The 18,743-nt window shown below is 40.9% G+C and overlaps 1 protein-coding gene across 1 annotated transcript in view; it reads left to right on the plus strand.

Annotated features, from left to right (window-relative positions):
* The window catches only part of CFH (complement factor H), a 177,294-nt gene that overhangs the window by 91,552 nt on the left and 66,999 nt on the right, over nt 1-18,743 (plus strand). The window contains exons 9-11 of the mRNA XM_075287702.1: nt 927-1,109; nt 5,802-5,978; nt 11,436-11,573. Of these exons, the coding sequence (XP_075143803.1) occupies nt 927-1,109; nt 5,802-5,978; nt 11,436-11,573 (498 nt within the window). The remainder of the gene's footprint in view (nt 1-926; nt 1,110-5,801; nt 5,979-11,435; nt 11,574-18,743) is intronic.

The raw sequence follows: 18,743 nt of genomic DNA on the forward strand, positions 1-18,743 counted from the left end.
TGGATAAGAGGACAGGTTCTCTGGTAATGGACAGTGCTTCTCCTGTGAACAGCTTAAGTATTCTGTTTGCTTCCTGTGATTTGCTCACTAGGCCTAACAATTGCTGTTACTATGAGCCTGTCATCTTTCAGTTGTCTTGGTGCACTTGGTATACTTTGTGTATATACCATCCACTTCAGTAAAAGAGGACCTCAGTAGAAAATAATATGTCATTGTCTGCTATCTCCAATGAACACAGATGGCTCTCGCACAATAGTTTTATTTTTGTAAAATAACGGTGACCTATAGCCTCTTCAGGTGGGAGATCTGCCATCCTAGACTCTATAATGAGGGGATCCTAAGATTTATTTCCTGAGCATATTTGCCTAAGAGTGCTGATTGTTCTGAAAGACTCCTATAAGATTGCTCTAAAAGGCACCACACATCACTAATAAGATGGCAGAAGATGTCATAATCTGAGGGATCATTGGAAGGTTTGATAAGGTTGTGTAGGATTCACTTGTATAGGAGCTGAGCTGTAGTAACTCTGGACCTCCACTACACAGAGAACGGAGGTATCTGCTTCCAATTCTAGTCTCTGTATATTGGCTGCTGAGAACAGTTAATGGGCAGCATCTGGCACTGGAGTCCCCTGCTGATCTGAAAAGGTTCATCCGGCAGCAGAGTTGTGACTTGAAACTCCTGAGCACCAATGCAAAATCTGTAATGGAGCCGAGGAACCTTTGGGGCCCCCTTAGGGTCCAAGACCCGGTTGCAAATGTACCACCTATAGCTACATCACTGTCCTGTATTATGTGAACAGGTTTCTGCAAGTCTTATTCAGATGAATGGTTCAATCACATCTGACATGTGGAACATATACATATTTCCATTTAAATATACCTGAGAATGAAAAAAATCTTATAAACTGCTTTTGTGTGTTTTAGGACAATGTTCATACTATGATGCTGTTGTACAAAATGCAGAACTTGAAAATCCTCGGGGCGTATACCTAGAAGGAGAAACAGTGAAGTTCCAGTGTCGTAAGAATTATCAAACACCGGATGGAAAAAACTTTGGAGAGAGAACATGTCTTCCTAATGGAGAATTTTCTTCAGCAATATGTTACAGTAAGTTTTTTTTCATAGATGCATTTTTATTAACAATTTTCAACAAAGAGAAAACATGACATATATCAATGATAATCATGTAGCGGAAGTAGTATATATGGAGGGTACTTTGGGTATTAATAACAGCTAAAGGGGTTCTCCAGGGATTACAACATTTAGGTAGAAGGATGGGGAAGATGGAACATTAAAAAAAAAAAAAATCTTGCTCTCCTTGTCACATGTGACTGCTGAGGCCAATCAGTGGTCTCAGTGGCTACAGTGACAAGTGACGTATAATGCCACCTTCTAGATGACATGAAATAAATAAATATATATATATATATATATATATATATATATATATATAAAACCTGCAATGTGTCGGTTAACTTATTAAATGAATTATACAGGGTAAAGCAATGTGAAGGCCCTTTTGCTTGCTGTGCCAATAACAACGTATGGGCACGTCATGTGATGCCTGGCATTCAGTAAAAAATTGTTAGGATGTGTTCACATATGCACAGTGTTGGTCAAAAGTATTGGCACCCCTGCAATTCTGTCAGATAATACTCACTTTCTTCCAGAAAATGATTGCAATCACATATTCTTTGGTATTATTATCTTCATTTAATTTGTCTTCAATGGAAAACCACAAAAATAATTGTCAAAAATCCAATTCAACAGCAAATATAAAAAGGGGGTGGACAAAAGTATTGGTACTGTTTGAAAAATCATGTGATGCTTCTCTAATTTGTGTAATTAACAACACCTGTTACTTACCTGAGGCACCTAACAGGTGGTGGCAATAACTAAATCACACTTGCAGCCAGTTGAAATGGATTAAAGTTGACTCAACCTCTGTCCTGTGTCCTTGTGTGTACCACATTGAGCATGGAGAAAAGAAAGAAGACAAAGAACTGTCTGAGGACTTGAGAAGCAAAAAATTGTGAGGAAGCATGAGCAATCTCAAGGCTACAAGTCCATCTCCAAAGACCTGAATGTTCCTTTGTCTACCGTGCGCAGTGTCATCAAGAAGTTTAAAGCCCATGGCACTGTGGCTAACCTCCCTAGATGTGGATAGAAAATAAAAATTAATGAGAGATTTCAACGCAAGATTGTACGGATGGTGGATAAAGAACCTCGACTAACATCCAAACAAGTTTAAGCTGCCCTGCAGTCTGAAGGTACAACAGTGTCAACCCGTACTATCCATCGGCATCTTAATGAAAAGGGACTGTATGGTAGGATACCCAGGAAGACCCGACTTCTTACCCAGAGACATAAAAAAGCCAGGCTGGAGTTTGCCAAAACTTACCTGAGAAAGCCAAAAATGTTTTGGAAGAATGTTCTCTGGTCAGATGAGAGAAAGTAGAGCTTTTTGGGAAAAGGCATCAACATAGAGTTTACAGGAAAAAAAAGAGGCCTTCAAAGAAAAGAACACGGTCCCTACAGTCAAACATGGTGGAGGATACCTGATGTTTTGGGGTTGCTTTGCTGCTTCTGGCACTGGACTGTTTAATTGTGTCCATGGCATTATGAAGTCTGAAGACTACCAACAAATTTTGCAGCATAATGTAGGGCCCAGTGTGAGAAAGCTGGGTCTCCCTCAGAGGTCATGGGTCTTCCAGCAGGACAATGACCCAAAACACACTTCAAAAAGCACTAGAAAATGGTTTGAGAGAAAGCACTGGAGACTTGTAAAGTGGCCAGCAATGAGTCCAGACCTGAATCCCATAGAACACCTGTGGAGAGATCTCAAAATGGCAGTTTGGAGAAGGCCCCCTTCAAATCTCAGGGACCTGGAGCAGTTTGCTAAAGAAGAAGGGTCTAAGATTCCAGCAGAGCATTGTAAGAAACTCATTGATGGTTACCGGAAGCGATTGTGCGCAGTTATTTTGTCTAAAGGTTGTGCTACCAAGTATTAGGCTGAGGGTGCCAATACTTTTGTCCGGCCCATTTTTGGAGTTTTGTGTAAAATGATCAATGATTTGACTTTTTTTTCATTCTCTTTTGTGTTTTTTCATTGCAAGTAAAATAAATGAAGATATTAATACCAAAGAGTTTGTGCTTGCAATCATTTTCTGGAAGAAACTGAGTATTATCTGACAGAATTGCAGGGGTGCCAATACTTTTGGCCAACACTGTACTCTCCTGCTGTCCTCTGGTCAACCAAAGCCTTGCTGAGTTGCGTCAGTGACTCCATAAGCTGTAAGTTCACCTCCTGCTGCTGAGCTTGTGCTTGCTGTTGTCACCTCTCAGCTTTCATTATGGCATGCAGAAGACGGAAAGTTGTCAGACCCGGTCCGGCCATGAGCGCCGGTGAGCGTTTTATGCTCTCCACCGCAAAAACTTTTTTTTAAAACCGGACACAGTGTACTGCATGTCCGACTCCGTGTCCGATTTTAAAAAAAACGATTTCACGGTGGAGAGCATAAAGGCCGGACATCTTTCAAACCCCTTCAAATGAATGGGTATGAAAGAGTCCTGCAGGTTTCCATCTCCTGCTCTGTTTTGTGCAGGAAACGGAAACCTGCATGAACGGAGACCAGGCGCAGATGTGAACGAGCCCTTACTACCAGCCACACGAACAAAAACAAGCATAACTTTTGTCTCTTCAGACACAGGGTTACAGGACAGACCCACACACCTCCTTTCACTACATGGATCTGCCTTGGAGTGCAGAATCTGCAACCTTTTCTGGCCCAGTAATGAGCCAAGGATTCACACCTGAAGCTGAGGTGTATCTGCACTGGACCACACATACATGCAAAACCTTTGGGAGATATAGTGAGATTCCAGCACCCTGCCTGTCACCTCCTCACAGTAGTTAAAAAGTGATGAAGTATTATTTTTTGATTTTTTTTACCTATTGAAACCAATAGGTAAAAAAGCAGCCCATTCATTTCTATGGGGAGCACACGTATGCCGGCTCCCATTGAAATGAATGGGATCTGCTTTGTACGCGCTGAGTCTAAACGTGTTTTAATGTTCAGAATCAGTCAGCATATACTCAGTGTGAATGCACCCCTATATGTGTCCCTATATGAATTTCCTACTAAGGGCTTGTCAGGATAGGGTGCTGCCCTGTATAGGAAAGCTGTACAACTCGATATGACCTTTCAGTGTCAATGTGGCATATACTCCAAAGGCGCCGCCCTCCGTCTCGATCGCAACGTTGCTCCTGTCATCTGAAAGGAGAACGCCAGACTGCTGCACATCTATACGTGTGAGTGCCATCATAGCCTGTGAAGCATGTACACCCTGTGTTAGTAGTACACCAGGCCATCGCGTATCCTGATTCATGGATGCCGATCCTCTATCAGCCAGCTAGACTAAAGAATGCGCTATAGACATGAATGAAAACGGCAATCAATCACTGAATTGCACTACTATAATGAAGGCACATATTCCTATAGTTAATATACGCGCTGAAATATAACAGGATTCATGTAAGCGCCAACATATCAGGTTAATCCATTACACAAATGGACAAATAATGCCAGGCTTGCAGAACTCATATTATAGAAGATATTAAGCATACATTGCCACTAGAAATTATTCCATAGTTAACCAATCATCAATTGATTCTAGGAAAAAACAAGAGGAAACCATGAGAAGTACTTTAATTTTCCCATTGAGAAATAGAAAATTGTCACGCAATTAAGCGGTGCCATATATACCAATAAAGTCAAACTGGAGCGTTAAAACTAGGTGATAGTATAGTAATGTGGTGTTAGTGAGATACATCAATAAAAATAATCTGCTACCGGTTGAAAAACAAGTAAGGGCTCATTCACACTACATATACGGAAGCTTATTCTGAACGTAAAACACGTTCAGAATAAGCGGAGTATAAAGCAGTTCCATTCATTTCTATGGGAGCTGGCATACGAGCGCTCCCCATAGAAATGAATGGGATGCTTTTTTCACTACGAGCGCTCCCATTGAAGTGAATAGGAAGTGCTGCGTGTATGGCTCATGCCATAGCGCTTTACCCGGGGCACAGATCGGGAAAGTTGACAGTGCGCTGAACTCAGCGCACTGTCAGCTTTCCAGCAGTATATAAAACTGCATGTACCCGATTTGATGAAAGGTCCTCTTTAAACATTACAAGATAGCTCAACTCCTCTGTAAGACATGGAAGACATTCAGGTGAAAGTTTATTCAAGTAGAACTCTGGATAGATGTAATACAGGGTGTAAAAAAAGATGATGATGATTTTCCAGGCTGAGTGAATAAAGCACAATTTAGACAATCTATATGATATTACAGACAGGAGGGAAGGGAGCAGAGAGTGGGTAAGGGAGAAGAGATGGGAAAAATTGAGCAAAAGCAAAAGTATGATGATGAAGTGAAGCACTGAGTACATGACCCAAGATGGGACATGACCACTTCTGTTTCTGATGGATCCATAATGGATGTGTTTCAATTCCTATCTGATTCCAATGCCACCTCTATACAGTAATTTAGCTTCAAATTTTTGTTACTGTTGCTGCTTGGTTATTGGTTACTCATAAGTATAGTACAGTTATTATTATTATTATTATTATTATTATTATTATTAGTAATTTATTTATTTATTTATTTATTTTTCTTGCTTGGCAGTGTCAAGAGTTCTGGAATTACTTCTGCCTCATTGCTATAAATATATTTAATACCATTTGAGTTAGATTTCTCATTTCTATTTCTGTTTGTCTTTTGTTTTTATCTTAGGAATATGCGAGGCTCCCAATCTTCAAAATGGAAAATTTTCCTCAAATAAAGATGAATTTCAGCTTGGAGATTATTTGCAGTATGAATGCGATAAAGGTTATATGACAAAAAGCAGAAGTCTTCTGGGCAGTGCTCAGTGTCTCAGCAGAGGATGGTCTGAAACTCCTAGCTGTATACGTAAGTCTCTTTTGTTTTTTGAAAACTGATGAACAATGATTAGCCATATAAATGATATGATATAGAAAATGGCATCAGTTTGTAAAAAATATAGATTGAACTGGTGTAGAGGTATCTACTTGGGTAATATTATAGATAGATAGATAGATAGATAGATAGATAGATAGATAGATAGATAGTAAGCCAATGGCTAGTCAGGTAATGGAGGGGGTGTACTAGGGTGGGTGAGATGAGAAAACTCCAGAAAGAAAGTTTCTCAGCAGATGACTATTGTCTGCTGAGGATTATTTCAGAGTTCCGGTTACTGGGCTGGATTTATAGGAATGGCAGGTAGGTTGGTAGTGGGACCTATCATTCCACCCCCACTCCAGTCCACACTTTGGGGATGTATCGGCAGCGACTCAGCTGCAGAGAGTCTGCTCATCAAGGGAGCTTAAAGGGATTCTACCATTAAAACCTCTTTTTTTGGTGATAAGACGTCGGAATAGCCTTTAGAAGGGCTATTCATCTCTTACCTTTAGATGTGATCTCTGCCGCGCCATTCCTTAGAAATACCAGTTTTTACCGGTATATAAATTAGTTGTCTGGCAGCGATGGGGGTGGTCCCCAGCGCTGAAAATGCGATGGGGGTGTTCCCACTGCTGCTCGAGATCACGATCCTGCGACGCCTCTATCTTCGGCTGGATCCCCCCCCCTTCTCTGTCGTCTTCCTCCTGCGTCACCTCCGAAGCCTGCACAGTTGGCTCTGCCAGTGAGATACCAGCAGAGCCGAGTGCACATGCCGAAGGCGGCCATTTTTGGGAGGCTGCTCGTGCATTGAACTACAAGAGCAAGAGCGGCCTCCCAAAAATGGCCGCCGACCGGCATGCGCAGTCAGCTCTACTAGTGTCTCACTGGCAGAGCCAACTGCGCAGGTGTCGGAGGTGATGCAGGAGGAAGACGACAGAGAAGGGGAGGATCCAGCCGAAGATAGAGGCGTCGCAAGATCGTGTTCTCGAGCAGCAGTGGGGACGCCCCCATCGCATTTTCAGTGTTGGGGCCCGCCCCCATCGCTACCAGAGAACTAATTTACATACCGGTAAAAACCAGTATTTCTAAGGAACGGCGCGGCAGAGATCACATCTAAAGGTAAGAGAAGAATAGCCTTTCTAAAGGCTATTCCGACGTCTTATCCACAAAAAAGAGGTTTTAATGGTAGAATCCCTTTAAGAAGTCAGCTCCAGCAGCAGACTGTGGCAGAGCTTGGCTGGAGAGCCAACTGAGAGGTCATATTCGATAGAGGGAAGAGTATCAGAGAGAGTAGTCCTGGCCTGGAGCACTCCAATATATTTGCTAAGTTGGCAGATGAGGGGGATGCTGGCTGAGGGGTAGCACAGCTGCCTGAATGTCTGTTTCACCAATAAGAGAAATGGGAGCATAGAAAAGGACAGACAGGTTTTGGTAGTAGGGGACTGTATTAGGGGTACCGATAGGACAATCTGTAAAAAAAAAAAAGATAAACAAAACAGGAATACCAAAGTGCATGCTGTCTTATGGGTGCTCAGGTTTAGCATATTGCAGACAGAATATTGGGGGCTGGTTAAGACACATACACATTGGCACTAATGACCAGTCAGAATTACAACAGGTTAAAGTAAAGGACCTCAAAAGGCACCATGACCCCACGGCATACACCAGTGAGGCATTGGGAGATTACAGAGGTACACAAGTGGCTCATGAATCTGTGTAGGGTGGAGGACTCCTGTGTTGATTACAGGATCTTCAGTAGGAATGGTCTGGACCTCAGTGGAAAGAGTACAGCTGTGTTGGGGGAGAAGATGGCTAGAGTATTTAAAGAGGACTTTTCACCATTTGTTAATGGGTGTTGATCCCCTGATTCTATTAGTTGGATTTTTTTTTTCTAGTCTCAACAATTCTGGTGCAATTAGTTTTGGTGCCTGACTTGATATTTAGGCTCTGACTATCACGTAGGCAATATCGGGAAAAAGCAGGAAAAGGGGGCGTGAATCAGAGCTCCAATCAGGGGTGGACAGTGTCAAAGCTCAGAATCATGAAAATTCAACATATATAGCCCATATGGGGTGGAAGTAAGGGGAGGGAAAATTTAAAAATAAAAACTAAAAGGGGAATGTTAAAAATTACCAAGTATATTGAAGGAAGCAGAACATTTACTAATGGAACAAGTCAGCTAAAAATACTGCCAAAACTTATTTTTCTAAAAGGCATCATAAATAATCTAATACCCATAACTTTTTTATACTTCCATGTACGAGGCTGTATAAGGTGTCTTTTTTTGCAGGGCCGGGTGTACTTTCAGTTATACCATTTTGGGGATTTTTTATTGCTTTGATCACTTTTTATTTAAATTTTTATCAAAGGCAAAACAGTGAAAAATGGTGGTTTGGCACTTTTGACTTTTTTTCTCCCGCTACAGTGTTTACTATATGGGAAAAATATTATTATTGACTTATAGAGTACGTACATTTATTAGACCCCCCAAGGGGTCTGATCACTAATGCAATGCATTATAATACCAATGCATTGCAAAATACTGGGGCTTCTATTGCAGGCTACATACAGTGTTGGCCAAAAGTATTGGCACCCCTGCAATTCTGTCAGATAATACTCGGTTTCTTCCAGAAAATGATTGCAAGCACAAACTCTTTGGTATTAATATCTTCATTTATTTTGCTTGCAATGAAAAAACACAAAAGAGAATGAAAAAAAAGTCAAATCATTGATCATTTTACACAAAACTCCAAAAATGGGCCGGACAAAAGTATTGGCACCCTCAGCCTAATACTTGGTAGCACAACCTTTAGACAAAATAACTGCGAACAACTGCTTCCGGTAACCATTAACCCTTGTGTACCTCACATAAGAGTTACTGATATGTGAGAGACATGGAGGTAATAATAAAGTATCTTCATTATTATTACCACCATATATCTCACATATTAGTAACTCTTATGGTGAGACACACAGGGGTTAATGTGAGGGACATGATGGGGTTAATTGCTATTAATATGAGGCACATGGAGTTACTAAAACAAAATTAATTACCCCAAATGCCTGATATTAATAAGTATAGTAACCCCAGTATGTCCTGTGTACCTGTGTTTTCTTCTTCTAGTTTCACTTTCCTGGAGCTTCTTCTCTTGCATGCAGGAGCTCGGCAGGGGTCTATTTCTTGTATAGGGATAAGCCCCGCCTCCTGGTGGGCAGAGGACAGCCAGAGAAAGGGGGGAGAGAGAAAGCGTCCTGAAGCGAAGAGAGGAGTCAGACCTGCAGCTCCTGTGTATCAGCCGTAGCTGCAGCATCGTACATATACTTTCCCTATATTAATAGGGAAAGTATTCCACCAACAGGGGCCCCGATCATTATACTCGGGGGTCCGAAAAGACCCCCGAGAATAATGATAGTTGTAGCGGCTATCACCGGGCCCCTAATGTCCCGGGCCCTGTGGCTGCTGCCTCCGTGGTAGTTACGCCACTGTCTGCAGGTCTAACCAAGAGAGCAGTTTTTTGGCACTAATTAAAGATAATTGCCTTTTGCAACTAGTACAGGACTCAATACGAAAGTAGGTGGGTTACTTTAAATCTAATTTGTACCAATAGACCTGACAATATCAAAAGTTGAGATTACATGTAACATGTTACATGTATTATGTTCTGCTCATTACCCATTTTCAAGTATACTTTACTGATTGCAGTCATCGTCGGGGAGGTGAGGGAACATAATAAACAGTGTTACTCACCTCTCCGGGATCCAATGTTAATCTTAGCAGGCTTCGGGCCTGTATGCTAATGCCCCAGACGCCACGTGGTCTGGGATATTACTATACCATTGCCTGTATGGTAACAATCAAAAGATGAACACCGCCCCTTTCCCAGTATTCAGTCCAGTGGGGAAGTTGGGGTGTCTTTTGATTGTCCGCCTCAGGCAGCAGAGAGGCTAGGTTCACCACTGCATCAGCTGAGTAGTTCAAATGTTAGAATACTTAAAATGTTATTAGTATATGAATAAACAGATTCCCCAATATTACACCATTAATTAGTAAAACGTAATAGTTAAAAGTTGTGCCAAATATGATACTATAAAAGGTAATTATACCTGCTTCATAATAGATTAAGACAATGAAATAAATGCATTAATTTATAGCTGAACACTCAGTATATGTGCCGTATTTTTCGGACTATAAGACGCCCTTTTTTTCCCAAAAATTTGGTGGGAAAATGAGGGTGCGTCTTATAGTCCGAATGTGGGGGCAAAGAAGCGGAATTGCATCATCGCCACGCTCCTGCCGCTGCTTGCTTCCTGCAGTGGCAGGAGCGTGGTGATGCTGCGAGCCCCGGCACCTGTGCCGGTGTCTAAAACCCTCCCCGGCACCACCAGTCTATTAAAGCGGATGCCGTGTCTATAAGAATAATGGCGACTGCTCTGCTGCAGAGTGCAGGACTCCGAAAAATACGGTATCCTGCTGTTTGCTCTTTGCATTGATGATAACTTCAACACTATAGCATCAATTTCCTCTTAATGTGTGCTGCTGCCCTCTCGTTGCATTTCTTCATACTGATATTAATCTGATGGCTTTACAGGATTGTTGTATTGCAAAACTAGGGGGTGCAAAATTGTTCAACAATTTTGAAACAAGTGGAAATGCATTAAACTACTGTAAAGATGTGTATAAAATGTAAATAAAAGATAAAAAGGTAGTAAAGATTGAGACAGAGGTCCATTGCCAGGGAAATTAAGGATACCACCAATTTTTTTTTTTAGTATTTAAATGCCAAGAAACTTAAAGTGTACCTCCAGTTACATATCTTAAGGATTTGTTCGTTTCCTCTTCCCACCGCGGGCCTTTTTCGATTTTTGTTTTTTACTCCCCACTTCCAAACCCCACACATTTTTTATTCCTCTGCTCCTGGAGCCATATGAGGTCTTAATGTTTGCAGGACAATTTGATCTTCATGTTGCTACCATTAATTATTCTGTATAATGTACTGGGAAGCTGGAAAAAAATTCAGGATGGGGTGGATTTGAAGAAAAAGTGCATTTGTGCGACTTTCTTGTGGGCTTTATTTTTACGGCGTTCACTGTACAGCCAAAATTAGACATTACCTGACAAAAAAAAGCTGCGTTTTCGCAACGTGGGGCCTCGGCTTAAAAGAGTTTAGTTATGCCACTGACTGTGAAGACTTTCCAAAACAACCACTTTACAAGACCACCCTTTATCAAGACTAGAATTTCTGTGCAAGATTTTCAATGATCTTATATTTTCTGTTCAGACCTTTTTTCTTCTGAATGATGTCTTCCAGTATTTGTTTTTACAGAAATGAATTTATGCAAAAATGATGGCTTTCAAATCTCTGTCTTATACAGTATATAATGTATTACCTCCCCTTTGTTATACTGTCACTAAATGTAGGAAAATGTATTTATTTTTTCTCCCATCAGCTATTACCTGTGTACATGACGGTTTCAAATATTACGATGGAGATGTAATTCAATATAAATGTGGTTCTGGAAAAAGGGCAGAATGTGATGTTGGACAATGTTTTTATTATGGCTGGGGTCCACCACGAGTCTGTAAAGGTAAGTCTAAATAGTTGGTTAGTGGCCAAACACTTCATGAGTGTTTGGTATGAATAATGGGTTACACCCATTGACTCTGGGGTCAGTTTGAGAGATGGTGACACTCAAGGTATTGCTATTTTATTACTCTCAGGGCTGGTTCACATCTGCGTCCGGGGTCTCCGTTTTGCAGGTTTCGGTTTCCTGCCCGAAACTGGACAGGAGATGGAAACCTGCAGTCATTTTTCAAACCCATTTATTTGAATGGGTTTGGAAAGTGTCCAGCCATGAGTGCCTGTGAGTGTTTTGTGCTCTCCGCGGTGAAACCGGTTTGCAAGACTTTGTGTCCGGTTTAAAAAAGAAACAAAAAACGGTTTCACCGCAGAGAGCACAAAACACTCACAGACGCTCCGGACACTGTCCGCCAGGTTTCCATCTTCTGTCGGCAGAAGATGGAAACCTGAAAACAGATCGGGCACAGGAGTGAAGCCGCCCTCAGCTGGCTCACTCATATTTATGCCCTTCCCTGACATGGTGGTTAACACCCTATAATGAAGCTTGGTGCGAAAGGAACATCAGGGTGTTGGACAGTGTGAAGGCTCTTACTATGGCTCTTGGTGGGTTTTCATATTGGTTGTACTGATTTGTATGTGCAGTGAATGGTATGTTGTATTACTGACTTGCCTACTAGTTTCTTTATTATTACTATTTGTGAAGCATTAATTATCTCTAGATAGTTATTACGAGCTGTGCCATATTTCATACTGTCTTGTTACTGGGGTAGTAATTATAAATGTCTGTACATCTGGTGTGTTAAAGTTTGAGAAACATTTTGATACATTTTCTGATCTGGATACACCTCTATATATGCTCTCTAATATTTTGAACTGTAGTTTTACTTTCAAAGTTTTGGGGGAATTTATTATTTTCATGTGCTTTACACTTTTCTAGTTATGTGCATTTTTGTTTTCTGTTTATTTCCATGTTTTTAATTTACTTTCTAACACTTTAACTCACCAAAGTAATTTTTATATTTTTTTTTTCATGACATATTGTATTGAGCATCATCTTAGTGGTAAATTTTGGTTATATGTTTTGTGGTTAATTATGAAAAAATAGGAAATTTGGTGGAAATTTTGAAAAATATGCATTTTAAAAAGTTTGAAAGGATGTGCGTGGCGTACAGCTAGTCATACTACCAAAATTAGAGTATAAATCTCATGTACCAAATATCTGCTTTATGTTGACATCAAACTTTAATCACCCTTTTATTTTTTATGGACATTATAAGGTTTACAACTCAAACAACAATATTCAAAATTTTCAAGAACATTTCCAAAACCCATTTTTCAAGGGACTAATCCAGTTATGAAGGGGTTTTGAAAGACCCTTGTATTAAAACCCCCCCTAAATCACCCCATTTTCAAAACTGCACCCCTTAAATAAGCCAAAACAACGTATACCTAGTATTTCAACCCTATATGTGTTTAACAGGAACTAAGGCAAAATAGAGGTGAAATTTACACGTTCCATTTTCTTTTACTAATATGTTCATTTAGCCCTAGTTCTTACACATTCTTAGGGAAATAAAGGAGAAAATGTATCCCACAGTTTGTTATGCAAGTTATCCTGACTACCATAGTACCCCACATGTGGGTGTAAACAACGAAATGCTGAAGGGAAGGAGCGCCATTGAGCTTTTGGAGAGTAGACCTTGCTGTGATCAGTTTCAGCTTAGATGCCAAAACAGTGGATATCCCCCCAAAAGTGACCCTATTTTGTAAACTAGACCCCTCAAGGAATTTATCAAGGGGTATAGTGAGTACTTTGACCTTACAGGTCTTTTACAGAATTGGGCCATAAAATGGAAAATTGGAGACACTGTATTCAACAAGTTGTTACAAAATTTCTGCGGAATACGGAAATACCCCACATGTGGGGGAAAACTACTGTTTTGGCACACGGTTGGGCAAAGAAGGCATGGAGGGAAGTATTAGGCTTTTGGAGGGAAGTATTATTTTCAGGTGCCATGACACATATGACCCTAAGGGGCTAATGCAGTGGAGAGTGCCAAGAAGTGACTTAATTTTGAAAACTGCATCACTCAAAGGGTATAGTGATCATTTTAACCCCAAAGATGCTTTCTACAAAGAAATACGCAGCAGATGGTGCAAAATGAAAATTTACATTTTGCCAGATAGGCCATTTCAGTGGACAATAGGTCCTGCCCATATCACGGCATTGTAAAATTTCAGCTCCCCAGTAATTATGCTCTGTCTCCTGAGTTCGGAAACACCCTATATGTGGCCCTACTCTTTTGCCTACAAATATGGCAAGGCTCAGAAATTAAGAAGCGCCATACTCACTAGTATTTGAGGCCTAATTTTGTTATTTACACTGCGTTGGTGAGCCATTACAGAGGGACTTAGGCAAAAATAAAAAATGCCCCTCCTATTTTGAAATCTACTCCCCTCAAGAAATGTATGAAGGGGCATAGCGAGCATTTTTAACCCTTGAGTATTGCATTATTTTAATTTCAAGAAACACTAGTGCATCTCAATAAATTATAATATCATCAAAGTTATTTTTTTTAGTAATTCAATTGAAAAGTGAATTATATTCAGTCACTACAAGTCATTACAACTTTTCCGAGTGTTTATTTCTGTTAATGTTGATGATTATGGCTTACAGCCAAGGAAAACCCAAAAGTCATTATCTAAAAAAATTTGAATCTCTCTCTCTCTTATAAAAATGAATTCTTGTCTGTCTGTCTGTTCTTTATGCGCAACCAAACGACTGGACCAATCTTCACCAAATTCGGTACCGAGGGTTTAAGACGGGACTCCAACTCGCTCGGAAGTACCGTTGCTGAAATACAGCATTCCCAACACAATGCCCCCCCCCCCTTAGCCAATACAAACCTTCAAGTCTTTCATTCCTATTCCAACTGCAATACACACGGTCACTCCACATGCACAATCCAACACTGATATCCAAACTGAGATTCACGCATTAGAGGATTCACAGATCACCACACAGTATCACACAGTATCACACGCCAGAGGATTAGATACGCACATCTACACACAGTTCCACATGCAGTAGGATTAGACACATACCACACAGTATCACACAGTATCACACGCCAGAGGATTAGATACGCGCATCTACACACAGTTCCACATGCAGTAGGATTAGACACATGCCTCTTCACACATTACCACACAGGGAAGGATTCGATATGCGAGTCTGCACACAGTTCCACACACTGAAGGATTAGATGCGTATGTCTGCATAAAGTACCACTCGGAGGAGGATTAGATACGCACCTCTTCACACAATACCACACAGGGGAGGATTAGATACGCACATCTGCACACAGTTCAACACGCCGGAGAATTATATACGCATGTCTTCACACAGTACCACACACCAAAGAATTAGATGCACGTCTCAGCACACAGTACCACACGCGGGAGGATTAGATACGCGCGTCTGCACACAGTTCCACACGCCGGGGCATTGGATACATGCGTCTGCACACAGTACCACATGCCAGAGGATTGGATACGCACATCTGTACACAGTTCCACACACCAGAGGATTAGATACACATGTCTGAACACAGTACCACATGCCGTAGGATTAGATACACGCATCTGCACACATTTCCACATGCCAGAGGATTAAATACACATGCCTGCACACAGTTGTACACGCCATAGGATTAGATACACGTGTCTGCACTCAGTACCACATGCCATAGGATTAGATACGTGCATCTACAGTGCTGGCCAAAAGTATTGGCACCCCTGCAATTCTGTCAGATAATACACATTTTCTTCCAGAAAATGATTGCATTCACAAACTCTTTGGTATTAATATCTTCATTTATTTTGCTTGCAATTAAAAAACACAAAAGAGAATGAAAAAAAAGTCAAATCATTGATCATTTTACACAAAACTCCAAAAATGGGTCAGACAAAAGTATTGGCACCCTCAGCCTAATACTTGGTAGCACAACCTTTAGACAAAATATCTGCGAACAACCGCTTCCGGTAACCATCAATGAGTTTCTTACAATGCTCTGCTGGAATTTTAGACCATTCTTCTTTGGCAAACTGCTCCAGGTTCCTGAGATTTGAAGGGGGCCTTCTCCAAACTGCCATTTTGAGATCTCTCCACAGGTGTTCTATGGGATTCAGGTCTGATTGGCCAGTGTAAAGCATTCGGCCAACAACGCTGGTTCTGCCGGAGGTTCGTCTGTGAGGAGGTGGAGTCTAAGATCGGACCACAATGTAGACTGCTGTGGTCTGATCTTTGACTCCGCCTCCTCACAGACAAGCCTCCAGCAGAACCAACGTTGATTTGGCTGAATGCTGTACACTGGCCAATCAACGCTGGTCAATACATTCCTATGAGAAAAAGTCAGCTCCCTCGTAACAGTAAGCTGCCAGCTCTCCTGACTTGCAAGTACGAGCCTGCTGCAGAACCAGCGTTGATTTGCCGAATGCTATACAGTGTATAGCATTTGGCAAATCAATGCTGGTTCTGAATCGAATCTTTACTGCGAATAGCGAAAGTATTCGAATGAGTACGAGTATTTCGGATACCGTAGTATTCGTTCGAATACCTGATCGATCGAATACTACTCGCTCATCTCTATTTTTCTACTTTTTTTTAATGCCTTTCAGCCTATGGATTAAATAATGTTTTTGTTTTATTGTTCAGGTTTTTACGCAAGTGGTGATACTAAATATGTAATTCTTTTATTTTTGTTTATTTTACATAAAACATTTTATATGAGAAAATGGGATTTATGCAGCTTTATTTATTTGATATTTTTTTAACATGTTTATTGCAGTGTATAGGAGTCTGACAGCCTCCATTCTTGGCAGGATCAACCAGATACATGGAGGGACAGATGTAGGGCAGAACCAGGATCACTGATTGGTCATGTTTGACCGTGGAATGTCAAGGGTTAACACCTGGGCTCCGATCTCGGGTGTTACAGGACAGTTTTAGCTGTAACATATGGCTGACACCTGCAAAGCAGGGTGCACACGCAGTTCCTGTAGCACTATGGCGGTTTGCAGGAAGTCCGTTTCGGCAGCGCCATACCATTATGGCGGATATCGGAAAGGGGTTAAAAGAGATTCACTTACAATATATCCAGTTTCCCTTATCCAGTATTAGAGACAAATATGCTGTTTATTAGAAGATAATATCAGCCAGGCTGAATGTGGGTGTGACTGGTGGTGGACAGTGATCCCATTCACTTCAGTGAGAGTGCCAGAGATAGCCGAAGTACAGCACTGAAGTGAATGGGAGCGCCATCCACCACTAATAACATATCGCATTCAGCCTGGCTGTGGTTATGCTGAATGTGTAATGAGGTCGTTTTAATAATTTTTCATTTTCAGGCCCCAATATTAATGAAGTCTGTGGGGTCAAATGCTGATTGTACCCCTTGATAAATTCATTGAGGGGTGTAGTTTCTAAAATAGGATCACTTTTGGAAGGCTTGTATTGGTACACTAGGAGCATTGCAATAGAGATATGGTACCTGAAAACTATTCCATTAAAATCTGTTTTTCTCTGTGTCACTCTGTGTCACTCCTTGCCTTCTGCGCTCTACCATGTACCCAAACAGTTTACAACTGGGGTATTTCTGTGCTCAGGAAAAATTGTGTAACAAACTGTGCAATGCGTTTTCACCTTTAACCCCTTGTGAATATGTTAATCTTAGGACTAAACGCATTGAAAAAAAAGATTTAAATGTCTAAATTTCACCTCCATATTGTTAAATCCTGTGAAATGCTTAAAAGATTAAACTTCCCAAATGTTGTTTTGAATTATTTGAAAGTTTAGGTTTGAAAACTGGGTAATTTATGGGGGTTTCTAATATATAGGCCTTTATAACTCTTTTCATAACTGAAGTGGTCCCTAACAAAGAGGTTTGGGAAGTGTTCTTGGGAAAATTGCTTTTTAGACTTGTAAGCCTTCTAATATCCAAATTTAAGGATGATTAAAAGATGATGCCGATATAAAGCAGAGATATGGTAGGTAATGTTTATTAATAAATTTGTGTAGTATGACTGTCTGAAAAGCAAATTATTTTATATTATGAAAACTGCAACTTTTTCCCAATTTGCACCAAATTTCCTATTTTTCATTTTTTTTTCTATATATATAAATATATGCAAACAGTATTGATCAATGTTTACCACTAACATAAATTACTGTCGCAAAATCCCATAGGTAAGTTAAAGCATCTCAGTTATTGCCACATAGTGACACGTCAATTTTGAAAAATGAGGCCTGGTTATTAAAGTACAGTGTTGGTCAAAAGTATTGGCACCCCTGCAATTCTGTCAGATAATACTCATTTTCTTCCAGAAAATGATTGCAATCACTTCTTACCCAGAGACATAAAAAAGCCAAAACTTACCTGAGAAAGCCAAAAACGTTTGGGAGAATGTTCTCTGGTTAGCTGACACAAAAGTAGAGCTTTTTGGGAAAAGGCATCAACATAGAGTTTACAGGGGAAAAAAAAGAGGCCTTCAAAGAAAAGAACACGGACCCTACAGTCAAACATGGCGGAGGTTCCCTGATGTTTTGGGGTTGCTTTGCTGCCTCTGGCACTGGACTGCTTGACCGTGTGCATGGCATTATGAAGTCTGAAGACTACCAACACATTTTGCAGCATAATGTAGGGCCCAGTGTGAGAAAGCTGGGTCTCCCTCAGAGGTCATGGGTCTTCCAGCAGGACAATGACCCAAAACACACTTCAAAAAGCACTAGAAAATGGTTTGAGAGAAAGCACTGGAGACTTGTAAAGTGGCAGCAATGAGTCCAGACCTGAATCCCATAGAACACCTGTGGAGAGATCTCAAAATGGCAGTTTGGAGAAGGCCCCCTTCACATCTCAGGGACCTGGAGCAGTTTGCCAAAGAAGAATGGTCTAAGATTACAGCAGAGCATTGTAAGAAACCTGCAATAAGGCTAGGTTCACATCACCACTCAGTCTTCGTTCAGGGATTCCGTTCCCCATTCCGATTGAAAAATGCAGAGACATTTCTCTGCATTTTTTGAGTGAGAACCCTGCAGACCCCATTATAGTCTATGTGGTCCATGAATTTCCACAGGTAACCACTTTTTAAGTGGATTGTGTTTCCGTTTTTGGGTCCC

The sequence above is a fragment of the Leptodactylus fuscus genome, chromosome 9 (assembly GCF_031893055.1).
Source record: "Leptodactylus fuscus isolate aLepFus1 chromosome 9, aLepFus1.hap2, whole genome shotgun sequence".
Lineage (NCBI taxonomy): Eukaryota > Metazoa > Chordata > Amphibia > Anura > Leptodactylidae > Leptodactylus > Leptodactylus fuscus.